We start from the raw sequence: 13,164 nt of genomic DNA on the forward strand, positions 1-13,164 counted from the left end.
GGTTTCCGTCTCAAGACTGCCATAGAAACAGGAGTGTAACTATTCAATTAATCTGAATATTTTTGCTCTATTAAATATTTTTTTGCTGCAATTCAGATTTTTTTGGAGAGGGCAGGCAGTACAACTACCAGAAAGAAGTAAGGGTGCCTTTTCTTACTAAATTGCAAATCTGAATCGTTCGTGTTTCTTTACTGAAAACATCTTACAACCTCTGTTGAAAAGGCAATTTTGTGTCGAATGGGCCATTGAAATGGTAAATCTTAAAAGGTTGTGCCTGAAGCAAAAACAAAGATTTGATTTAAGTTTCAGGCTGCTATGGAAAGAATGGTTTAGAAGAAAACAATAAGAAAAGCAGGGTAATAAGCATCACTGGCCAGAACTCGAGTTTCATTTTGATCAGTCTCTAGTCTGAAACCTACAGCTCCTGTTTTTGCCAGCATGATAAATGGATGCATACAAACTAGTATTTCAAAACTATGATCATCAATTAAACAGGGCAGGATTTCTACCTCAGCTAGGAGTTGAAATCACTGCTTTGACAATGAGTCGCAATACTTAAAGTGGCATTTATACTGGCAGTAGGTCTTACAATGCAGTTTTTAATGCGTGCTGTCATTAAAAGTGGCAGAGCTGATAGTTCAAAAGTCTAACTTTGTATTAGGTGATTAAGGGATAATGCTGTTTTATTTCATCCTGGCAAATTCCCAATGAATGTGATTGCTGTGTTTTTATGGGTCATCCTAACTTTGCACTCACCACCAAGTTGTTGAAACAATTCACACAAAGCAACTTATATTGGGTCAAGCATTGCAAACTGCCTACAGCCTTTTATATAAACATGGTTTTCACATGAATCATGCTAAACTATCATCTCTGACTGCAACCAGAAATAAACACAGAAAGTAGCTGTCTGGAATGGCCATTATTCTAACAGCACTGGAGAGGAATTTATTTGGTACTCATGTCATGTACTCAATGTGCAAGAAGAAGCTGATTTGTAGTTTCTTGAAACTGGTCTTCGATCACTGATCTTAGATCGCTGTTTGTGTAATGTCTGAACAGCCAACATGAAATCAGAGAAATGTAAGAGTTTAGTTTACTGGAATACACAAAAATCACAACATATGCTACGCATTTGCATTAGTGCTTTGCTTCAGATTCTTTTCATTATTTTTTTGTCAGAAATTGTAAAATGGTGAAACGGCAATTGCACTGCAGAAAGTATTGTGGTGTTTTCTGTGTCGTATTAAGATTCGGTGATCTGATGAGAGGAAACATGTTGTGTGGACAAGTACTGTGTAGATTTCAGCGAATTTCAGGTTTTACTGACAACCCCATTATTGTGTACCAGGATTGTATGTTGCATTTACTTTTAGAATAACAGTGTGACATGGAAAGATGAGTAGGTCTTATTCATCACACAGTGGCTCCACCTTGACACGGCAGTGTGAATCAAGGTTTCTCAATTACTCTGGCGCGCCTTCCCATACTGGTGTTCCTCTAACTGGAGGGACACTCGCAGGCTTTTGTTACATGAAGTGCTTCAATTGAAACACGGTAGAGACAAGATGAAAAATTGAAAAAAGAATTGGTTTGGGGCGTCATCAGAAGGTACAATATGTGTGCCTGTAATGCTACCTTTCGCAGTGTTCAAGCAGAGTGCTTAAATTGTGGTGTTTTCATGGGACCAGCAGCAGAGATGCGCAGTTCTGCAGCAGCCCATACTGCCTGGAGAAAGAAAAACACGCTTGTGTTGCTCTGAAGGATGGCACTGCTATTTATGGAGGAGTTAAGGGGTGCTTTTAATCTCTTCCTTCATTTGATATCATCACTGTAAAAAGCTGAAGGCACTGGCCTTTAGTTACAGCTCAGTCTTAGTCAGGAGTAGGCGATCTGCCGATCTTATATTGTTATGTCATACTTAGACAACATTCAATCATATTTTGGCTATTTATTTTAGGATATGCCTTTTACAGAAATGGTACCGATCACATCATTAACATAAGAGTGCTTTACGTATTTTATTTTGAAAGTTTATTCACTGTTAACTGGCTAGCCTTGTCCCATCTGTCCCGTTTCATGTTTCAATGCCTGCAGGCTGGCCAGGTCGCTGTTGTGGCAGTCCTTGATGTCATTCAGCTGCCTGTCTAGTGAGGCTGCCATCCTGCAGACAGACTCCAACTCCACCGCCTTCGATCTGAAACACTTTAACTGCTCTAAATGAGAAGACTCCATATTTGCTCTTTGGAAATCTTGGTTAATTGTAGTGAAGCATCAAACAGAAAATGCCACAATGCACTGACTGTTGCTCGAAACATTGCAGCTGTTTTTCTCAGTTTAATGCCATTCTAAATTGGATGTTACCAGACTGTGAAATGTTGGATAGTCAAAATGTGCATTTTGAAGCCCAAAATTTCAGTTACCTGGTGTTTGAGGGCCACCATCATGCACAGCTGCCCAGCACAGCTATTAAAACTGGCCTGTGATTTCACTCCTGGGTCTGTGGATGTGAGCTGAATATGATGAAGTGCTTCCATGTCAAAGGGTTACTTACAGCCACATGGTCCCAGGAGAGTTTGTTGTGTGACACTGGCAGAGGGAGAGCAGTGACCCCTGTGATGGCCGGCTGAGGGACAGAGGCCAGCTCTCACTGTGTTAGAAGACAAACCTCTCAGTGGTTGGTTAAAGTAATCACCGCAGGGATCAGTAGCTGTTGCTTTGTTACAAGCCTGCATCCCCACTTCAGAAATGAGTCTGACGGATAAATGAACAGACTTCATTCTGTCACACTTTGAGACTCACGCAATGCAAATACTGCTAACAAGCAGGCTGACTGCTCCAAATGTACGTCTCTGGTGGCTAAACTGGCCAGAGTCCCATCTTTCTGCCTTGTTATGTTTCTCCTTCTCTTATTGCTTTCTTATCTCATTGTCATTGACATGCTATTATCCATTTTATTGTTCTGTTCTGGCACATATTGCATTCATCCGTCTGGTGTGGGATCTCTGTTTATCCTGGACAGGGTTTCAGCCATTTCTTTTTTTTCTCTCAATGTGTTCTCCTTGTCTTCACTGAGGTTATGTAAAGCTAGGTAAGCTGTTGTTCCCAGTGCTTTGTTTTTTGTTTTTTTTGAAGAAGAATGTTTTGCATAGACCTCATTTGTTCATAATTAAGTGAGATTATTTTCGGCATGATTTGTGATATATGGGCATATGTATGAACCATACTTGAATAAACACCAGTCGAGTCTCATTAGTGCTCTTTTATCTTTAAAGCAACCTCTCATGTTACTTCAAGGGTTATTTTCTGAACCAGTGTTATTTTGCCATTTTCCTATTTAGGTCATAAGGACAAATGCATTTTTAAATCCTGCTGAGAAGGCACTGAAGCAGAACTGTTAAAAAAAAAGAAGAAGAAGCAAATTTAGTGTAATATTTGGAGTATTTTATTCATGCCACAAAAATAGTATTAAAGATGCACAAAGGAAAATCACAGAATGTTATCAAAACAAAGCAAAAATAACAATCCTGTATGCGTTTTCATGTTTATCCCTGCACTGGCTGGCATAAGGTGATTATTGCTATGAAAACAGCAGTAGGCCACTGTGAAACCTAAACTTTGGTGTTCTGATATTAAGTGACATACAGCATAACTAAATGCCAGTTAAACTGTATAACCCCTGCACTGCCTCACTGCACTGTCACTAATAAAATGCTCTGTGTAATAAAATCATCATAGAAATGCTTTGGTTAAGACAACAATGTATCAAACAGATTATTCCACTTGTGTGCAAAGTCATTACAGGTTAATGTTATTGCTTTCTGTGAGTCAATTTGTCATAGATGTACGAGACTCTGGAATTCCATTAACACATTAGAGATGCATAACTCCATTTGTTTACACTGGATCATCTCCAAAGACTGCTTTTTGAGAGAGTTGATTATGCCCATTACGTTTTGATAAAGTATATGAAAGCCAAACTTAATATGTGACGTTACAATAAAAGCTATAAATTATCAGTGTAATTTAGTTGTCCTCAGAAACAAGTAGATTCTTGCTATATTTCTATGTGCTGCAGTGCTGGATTTAACAAATGCACTCATGCGTTTAACAATGCGATAAGTGTATTAAGCACACTGACATTCTTACTGAGAAGTGTCTTGCTATGTGCTCTGCTATTGATTTTTAGTGAAAGTCCTCTTAGGAATGTCAAAGTGTTACACTTTTCACAAAGAATATATTGATATGCTTGCCATGTGCTTGCAAACATTTCCAGTTCACAGCAAGGAGAATCTTATCATGGTGTCTGACTTTGTCAACACTATTAAATTTAGAGAGAGTCGGAGATTAATAACTTCCACGTAAGGAGAAAATAGGAAAAGGCGCAGATGTAGAAGCTTACAGAAAGATTAATGAGTGTCAAAAATAAAGAAATTTCCATTAGATAGTGGAATGGCAGAGGTTACTGGTATGATCTTCCCAGTTTCTCCATCAGATAAAGATCTGTTAAAGGATCGCCAAGAAATGACCTATTTTTATAGACAAACATTTTGTCCTTTCTGCACACTTCAGATTACCACTGACCTATTTTTTAACTCAAAAATAGTGCTTTTTCTCCACAAGGCTCCATTCCACCCTCAGCTATGGGCATTGTAATGCACAAAATGGTCCCTATTTTTATTGGACATTTGGCCTGATTTTATGAGCGATGCAAATGTGCGAAACTGGCCTTGTGAAGGCTTGTTGCAGAGCAAAAGAACAGATTGCAGGACAATCTTTTACTTCCAGCACCAATATGTAAAACACACACACACCCACAGAGTTCTGCCTCTCATATCCCAAAGCCTACTCTGCAAACATGTCATTATTGTTAGGATGGATGCCCAGCAGTTGTCAAATAGCAGCAGTGGAGAAACGCATGAACACAGCATTGATGAGCATGTTGAATACAGATGCAACTTTGAGCGGCAGAAAGATAAGAAGCCAAAAATGATCCTCGACAACGAAAAAAACAAATGAGGTGTGCGTAGTGTGAATAATGCCACCAGCACCTTCAGCAGGAAAGAAACGGCGGCCCGTTAGCAGTTAGACGCTTCTGATAATAGACAGGATGTGTCAGCACAGAGTGTATTTGTAGACCAGAGGTGGAAGAGAGGTAAATTCTACAAGTGGAGCTTATTTCTTGATGAGTTAGGAACAGCTTTTGTCAGTCACCCTCTGTGTCCACAAGAAGCAGGGCATTGTGTGACCCCAGTCAGTGCAGATTTGCGCAGGAAATTTAAAGGGAAACCACCTGTCCTCCTCCGCCAGTAGCTTTATTCACAGTGAATAAAGAGAATGCAGGACCAAAGATGGAAATTGTCAGGCTACTCATCCTATGCCTGCATGTAACTTGGATACTGCATGAAAGCATTTTTTAATGTGAATGCAGGAATTTCTAAGTATAAAAGTAGTGCTAAAATACAGTCATACATATTTTTCAGCACCTTATCATGGCGGAAATGACATCTAATTGATGTTTAGAATGACAAAAATGCATGAAAACTTCCTGCTGATCCTCAACAATATTTTAATGCTGGTTTTCTAAAAATGATGTGAAAAACTTCAGTGCACATAGTGACAGTAAAGACGTCTTTATTCTTTTGTATCTGATGCTGTACACTATTCCTTCAGTGAAAGATTTTTTTTTTCAAGGTCTTATTTTATAAAGTACCATTCGAGCACCAAAACCAGTACAAGGAATTCGTTTGTTCCCCACAAACTGAGAAGTTAGTGGTACAGGTGTTTGGACAGTCGTCTGACTAAGCAACATCTTAAATTCAGATTCAGCAACCAAAATTTCCACATTTCTCTGAAAATTTCATTCGAGCTGTAAATTAATATGCCCTCTGCCCTCCTCATTCTGTGTGTTTAGCTGCAGTTTATTTTTTCTAGGATGACTTGAAAGCTTGGAGCAACTATTTGAATGTTTTTTTTTATTGAAAGTGACACATTTCAAACATTCTTTCCCTCTTCTATTCATGCCCATAAAATAGAGTAGTGACAATAATCTTACTTTAAAAACCAGTTATGTATCAGTTTTATGTTTATAGAAAATGCTCAGAATCATTTCTTTTGGTATCAAGGTTTTGCACATTATGAAAGTCTGCTCATCTGTCCGACCTTGTTGTCACAGCCAGAGGCAGGCTGTGCTGTGTTATTTTGTGGGGTGTTAACATGTCTGGGACGGGGCTCTTTTTTTTGCTGTGGCAATGTTGTGTCATAGGTTGAGTACACGGTTTTACTTCTGATTAACATTCAGGCCTGATTTTGCAGTTTTCACAGTGAATCCTTTTTATAATGTGATGCTTACTGGCAAATATTGTGTTAATCTGTTCTGGTCCAAAGTGTTAGGTAGCAACGTTCTGTCCTCATTACACGTAACTAAGGATCTCTACCTGAACGACATCTAAGCACCTTCCTTTCTGTAACCACTGGAAACAAAGTGCTTGTCTCTTGAGTGATGATGAAAAGAAATCGTTTACCAATCTGCCATGTTACCCCGAGTGGCATGTAATTTGGACAGATGGTGAAAGTTGAAAGTTATTGAGTAGAATTTTTCCTGAGCACAGTCAGACAGATTAACACTTCTGGGGGAAAGATTTACTAATTTTGTTGTGATTAGCAATTTTACAACAGTGTGAGCTTTATGAGATATTACATGGTGATAAGTATTCTTGATCTAATAAAGAGCCTTATTTAACATTCTTATCCATTACCTAGTGATCTTGCATGAGAAAAATTTGCAAATGTGGAAGAACACATTGTGGGAAATCTTATTTTAGTCTCTTTCTTTACAGCTATGGTTGGATTTTTGTCGTTTCTCATATCATGCCTTATAGTGAATGTTCACTTTCAGCCTCACTGTAGAGCATGGGTCAAAATAAATCAGAACGACAGACAGGTTGAGTCAAATGCAATTAAATATGGTAAAATGTGATAACACCGATACCTCGGAATAGGAAAGCCCCTGGTCCTAGTTTTAGTTCTTCCTTGGTGACAGAGAGTTTAGATTAATTGACTGACAGCTTGAATTTCCCCCATGAGATGCTTTTTAATTTTACCAATAGTAACTATGCAGGTGTTCAGCAATTTCTGGAGTCCAATTTTATTTACATCTTATTTACATTTCTCCTCAAGGAAATTCCCTGAATTTAGATGAAAAAGAAAGTCGATTTAAGTCCTTTTTTAATGCAAGGATTTCTACATTAGCGGTAATGTAACAACATAATAGAAGTAAAAGCAGTGCTCTGTTCATTTATATGTGAAAGTGCAATAAAAGTGTTGTCCCCAACATGATTGAAGTGAAATAATCAGGATTATTATAACCCTAGTTAACATTTACATAACAGAGTATGTAATTTCTTAAACATGGATGTTGAAAAGTATACCATGATTTCCGAACTTATGAAATCTGGTCATACTATTTGATTAAATGTAACTTTTTGACCACTCTAGGGAAACTTTTGGGCCAAAATGTAATTGAAAATATTTTTTTTTTCTACTCAGAACTGAATGTTTTTTTCCAAACAGCCCCACAGTTTTCAAACACATTTATTAAGAAAGACATAGAAATAGTTGAAGAAAACGCGAGTAACGGCAGCTTCTTAGTAGTAAACCTGGAGCGTTTAATAAGTTTGCATCTTAATGACGACTTTTTATGTTTTTTTTTGTCAGTCATAGTAGATGTTGCCTTCCCTTCTAGGCAAAGCTATATAAATAATCCTGACCCTCTACACAGAAGTATAGAGAGTGAGTGACTATTTACACCATTTATTTGAATGTGAAAGCATGACTGAAATTTAAAAATAATTTCCCTGTTTTCAGTTGTGTGTTTTTTTTGTTTGTTTGTTTTTTGTTTTTGCAAAGCATCACATGTCTACTGTTTATCCTGGTAAAGTTGCAGGGATTGCATACTTACCTCTTGTACCTATAGTATATTAAATAACTGAATTGGATACCTGGATTATATCAGCCCTTGACATTGATGTGTTTACCTGTTTTATTGTCCCAACAGATGTTGTAGTACTGCTGTGCTTGGTGGTGCTCCTGCCCTAAAGTTTCATGAAGTCTTATCAGAACAAAAGCAAAATAGAAAAACTGATTGTTTTAAAAAAGCACAAGGAAATAAGTCATACGAATCTCAGTTTAATTTGTTTATAGAACTTTAATTTGCTTACCACAACGCTGTGTCTCTGGTGATTTCCTTTATTGATCAGTTTTAACTCATGCAGTGAGCAGCTTCATTCAGGTCATAGCAGAAAAATATGAGAATCTCCAAAAACATAATTGTTGTCTTGTGACATTTGCACTTTGTTTTATGTAAATAACTCTAATTATGTGAACCAGTAGCTGGAAAGATTTAGAACTGTCAAAGCTCACACATTGGTATTCATGCCTTTCCCAGTTCTTGGTAATTTTGCATTGATTTTAAGTTGTAACCCTTGAGTGTATGAGTGCTATTGTCTCCACATTAACAGCATTTAATCTTATATTTCCTGTCACCATGGATAGAGCTAATAATCACTGTGCTATCGATGTAACTCCTTCATACTACCTATCTAACTTGCTGTCTCCTTGCTTTACCCCCTCATGCTATCAGTGGCTGGGACAAAAAGCAAAGCGAAAGGTGAGTTATTGCCTCCATTTTCTTGCTACATGATTTATGTTGCACACAGCTCCCAATAAACAATGTTTGGATCACCCTTTTATCTCCCACAAGAACCCGGCGAGCATTAACATACGCTGCCTCTTCTGAAGCTTTCCTCGGCTGTTTTTAACCTTCCTTTCACCAGAAGAGGTTTGCTGAACCAGCGTGCTCTTTTTCAAATACAACCTGCTTCACATATGTGTAGATTCACACCAGGGAGCTGCCTGCCTCACCCAGTCATGCTTCCCTGTATTTGGCCACTGTGCAGCTCCAGTGGAGCAGCTGGGGGGTTGTTCCTGGTTCAAGGACACCTCAGCGGTAAATGAGTGAGGGAAGAGCCTGCGTCATTTGCTTTCCCTACACAGATTTTTCCAGCCTTGCTTTGCATTCATACTTGAGAACTGGTGACAAGCCTGCTACTCCTGTTTGTTTTGTTTTTTTATTCTAGCTCTGCCATTCAATATTTGCTGCAGGTATTCACATCATTGCCATTGATACTGATCTGTTGCCCAGTAAATGGTCATTTTTATATTCATAATTCACTGAGCAAGGAAGTCCTTTTTTTTCTTGCAGTTTGCTGACAGTTTGCTTCTACCTTTAGAAGTAAAAATCCTACCATCCATACTGCATATACATTTTCTAAATCTGGCTTGTTTTCCTTTAGTGTACAGTCGACCAGTTTGAAATTGGAGCATCCCACTGTTGCCATGTTGCACCGTGAAATGAAATCCTGATACGCCTCACTAACATCATAGATTCATGCATTATTTAGTGTTTTGTTTGACATTTATATACATACCTTTTGTTTCCTTTATCCGAACATGACAAACCCACTAATTATTGACGTTAATTTCAGTGAATAAATATTGAGGATTTTTCTTTTTTTACCCTTCCCTATTTTTTTTTATTTTTTTTTGGAAATGCAGTGTTTTCTAATTACAGAAGTAATTAGGGGAGTAGTTTTTAATTAACAGAAGATACACATTCAGCATTCGTACCTCTGGAATCTAGTTCAACGTTGGGCAGCCTTTTTTCAACAACACTTTCAGCATTCTAATTACGGTTGATAACTTTTATTAATAATGATGAAGATAATATATATAACTACATGTTTCACTCTTGCATGTTGATTAATGGACTTTGTCAGCTCCCTGTGTTGCATGCTCATAATTACTTTGTAATTTGTGTAATAACTGTTGGAGGGAAAAAAAGAATAAGAAGATGCCAGTATAAATGTTCATGCTAGCAGTCATTGTCATTATAATGGGAAACATGATTCTGGGTTTATTTACCTAAAATTATGAATAGATTGCTCACCAAGGACTCACCTGTGTGTATGAAGTGTTGCTTTGGCCAGTGCCAGGGCAGAGATAAAGAGCATCATTCATTAAAGTATAAACATTTAGGGCTCTGTGATTGCAGCCAAAATGATAATCATGATTCTTTTGATCAATATTGGGATCACAATTACTCATGATTATTCACTGAGTGAAATGTTTATACTGGAGTTTCACTTTTGAATAAACGGAGCACTGTGATCTTGTCCATTTTCTGCTCATATTTCATGCTCATATGCAAATCTTTTCATCAAAATAAGTATTAAAAGAAGGTTCATCCTCACCTGAATTCAGTGACACAATTTTACCAAAACTCCTCCTTTCCTGAACATATGCTTTTTAAGAGACACTACAATTTCGTCATATTTCATAAACGTCTCGCATGAAGGTTGCAGGAAAGCTACTTAGGCAGTTGTGCATAAAGAAGCCATGTTTTCCCACTCATCACTGCAGCACCAGTCTGACTAACTGGATGTAGTCTTTGGGTATAAGTCTGTCTGGCTTTCTCCTCCCTTTCCTCTATATGCATAGCCTAGCCGTGCTAGACCCGTGCTCTGAAGACGCAAGGGTCTAGGCACGCTCGACAGGGAGGGAGGCGGGCTAAAAGGTTGTCTATCAAATCACTCTGCAGCAATTGGGTAGGTATACAACCAATCAGCGCAACGAATAGGCTCCTAGAGTGCCGGAAATCAGAGGATGCGGTAGTTCGGTGAAGCCTTATTTATACAGTCAATGGGTGAAGCTCAAGTATATTACAGACATGTTAACAGAAAGATTATTCAGAGTTGGTGCTAATGGAGCTCAACGACTGTTGTCGTTTTTGTTGTTGACCCTGGCAGAGAATTAAATTCGTTGCCGTGGGTTGTCTAGCGTGGCTAGGCTAGTTGTTTCCGGTTGTTTCTGTCAGAATCGTCGCGCCTCTGTTGTCACTTAGTTATGCCCGCCTTCTGACTCTACACTTCATGGTGATTCATCCGGCCAGTTTTAGGAGCATCCAACCTCGAGCCTTATGGAGGGTAACTAGACCCACCCTGGCAGAGAATTAAATTCGTTTCCGTGGGTTGTCTAGCGCAGCTAGGCTACTATATGCATGGAGCCATTTTCAAAGTCCCTTTCAATACGATTCAACATCCACATCAGATTGGCAGCCTACCCAGTGAAAAGAGGAAATTTCAATGAAGATTGGGATCAAGCAATACATTTTTTTGGTGAATTTGCCAACACTCGTGTCCTGTCTGGGCAAATATTTCAGCAAAACAATTCAACTCGTTGCAGGGACAATATTGCAGTTACTGCAAAAGATTATTGTGTTGGATCTAAAGAAGTACAACCAAGCCAGAGTGTGTTTTTTTTCTCCCTATAGCAAAATAATAATCAGGTGCAGTCCATTCTCCAGGACATACATATAGGTTTGGCTATGCAAGAATACTGTAGCATACACAGCTCAGATTTGACCAATGAATCCATTTGATTTTGTTTACATGGACTGTTAACTATTCGCTAACGTTTCTTTAAACAGAGCAAACAAAATATTGCAGAGAATTTTAGTAAATCTAAATTGTGACCTCAGTTAATATTCAATTAATTGTGCTGCCCTAAAACACTGTATAAAGAGAGCAAACTGAGGATCAACTGTCTCATGGGAGAGCACTTCATAGTCACCCCACATGTATTTTCCAGCTACAATTAGCTAGGCAACATGTAATGGGGATTTTTTTTTTTTTTTTGTACAACAAATGGGAGAAAAATGTACCAATTCTGCTGATACTAAACTATATGGCAGCAGTAAAACAGAGCTGAAATAATGGAGGTTGTTTTTACGGTTTTATTATGTACCCATTATAAAAGGCATATTCAGGAAGGTTGAATGTGAGTTTTACTGCCTTACAAATAAAGTGACTGTGATAGAGGTTATGTTACATTAAAGAGGACAGCACAAGGATTCTCCATGTGATGTGATTTTATTGATCTTAAAGAGCAACATAATTCTGACCACGTTATTCAGCGGGGCTTTGTGGAGACGGAAGATGAATGCTTACTCTAGATCTCACAGAACAGTGTAAGTAATGTTTGAAAAAAAAAAATGAAGTAACTGGTTTCATTTATTCTTACTTCATGGCCCCTCAGCAATTTAAAGGAAATCCATATTTAATATTAAGAAAATATTCCATATAAATCACAATCAGGCTCGAGCTGAACTAAATTTGTATTAATTAAAGCATTTATCCATCTGTTCCACATCCAGCATTTTTTATTGTTTTTGTCTCAGTTAAATCCTTATGGAAGCTTTATACTCGTAATGTGCTGCCCCTTTGCCAGTTTAATTTGTCAGTATGTAATATGATGGTTACGAGCACCATGATTTGACAAAAAAATAAATAAAAAACCTAATCCCATAGTTAATTTGATGCACATCAGTGTACAGTCTTGTAAGTAACATCATTTGAACATGTAATTTCCTGTTTCACCTGGAGACAGTATTTCTGACCCACTTTCTGAAGCTGATGTATTGCCACTTTCCTCTTGCCTTTTTTTTTCCTGCACAGCAGAAAAAAACACTGCTAAGAGTTTCCCCCAGCAGGGATATTTATTGCCAGTCCTGTGGATTGTCCACCCCCTACCTTCCCCCCTACCTCCCCCACTGTGGTAAATCACAGGGGAGGACAACGCTCAGTACCACTTCTGTGTCGAGAAAGGTTCACTTTTGCTCAGGTGCTATTCAGTAACAGGCACCAAATGTTCTTTTTGATGGAGGGTAAAGCTGACAGGCAGCTCACTCTGTCTTGGTTATTTCCTTTCTAACAGACTTCATCAGCTCAATCAACTGACTGCATCATTTAAGATCACACTACCGACTATGAATACAATACAGAGCTGATACACAGTTGTTTTGTGCTGGTGGGTTATCTCAACTTGTGCAATGTGTCTGGCTATGTTCTTGTTGATAGCTGATGGGAACACTGCAGAAAATCATTACAATCCCAGTGCAGATATAGCATGCATACCGCCTAATGTGTCTGGATAAGATTCTACATAAACACATTTAATGCAAGTGAAATTAATGTTTGATTTTTTTTTCTTTTAAATCACACCTGGAATTTAAACAGCAATTGAAATAGAAACTGCAGTCAGACCTGT

At 38.2% G+C, this 13,164-nt stretch overlaps 1 protein-coding gene across 4 annotated transcripts in view; it reads left to right on the top strand.

Annotated features, from left to right (window-relative positions):
- The window catches only part of cadm2b (cell adhesion molecule 2b), a 149,914-nt gene that overhangs the window by 89,317 nt on the left and 47,433 nt on the right, over positions 1-13,164 (top strand). For 2 of the 4 annotated variants that reach the window (XM_022189209.2, XM_022189211.2), the window contains exon 2: positions 8,642-8,668. The exons of the other annotated variants lie outside the window; for them this stretch is intronic. In XM_022189209.2, the coding sequence (XP_022044901.1) occupies positions 8,642-8,668 (27 nt within the window). The remainder of the gene's footprint in view (positions 1-8,641; positions 8,669-13,164) is intronic. 4 annotated transcript variants of the gene reach the window in all.

The sequence above is a fragment of the Acanthochromis polyacanthus genome, chromosome 13, assembly GCF_021347895.1.
Source record: "Acanthochromis polyacanthus isolate Apoly-LR-REF ecotype Palm Island chromosome 13, KAUST_Apoly_ChrSc, whole genome shotgun sequence".
In the NCBI taxonomy this organism is placed as follows: Eukaryota; Metazoa; Chordata; class Actinopteri; family Pomacentridae; genus Acanthochromis; species Acanthochromis polyacanthus.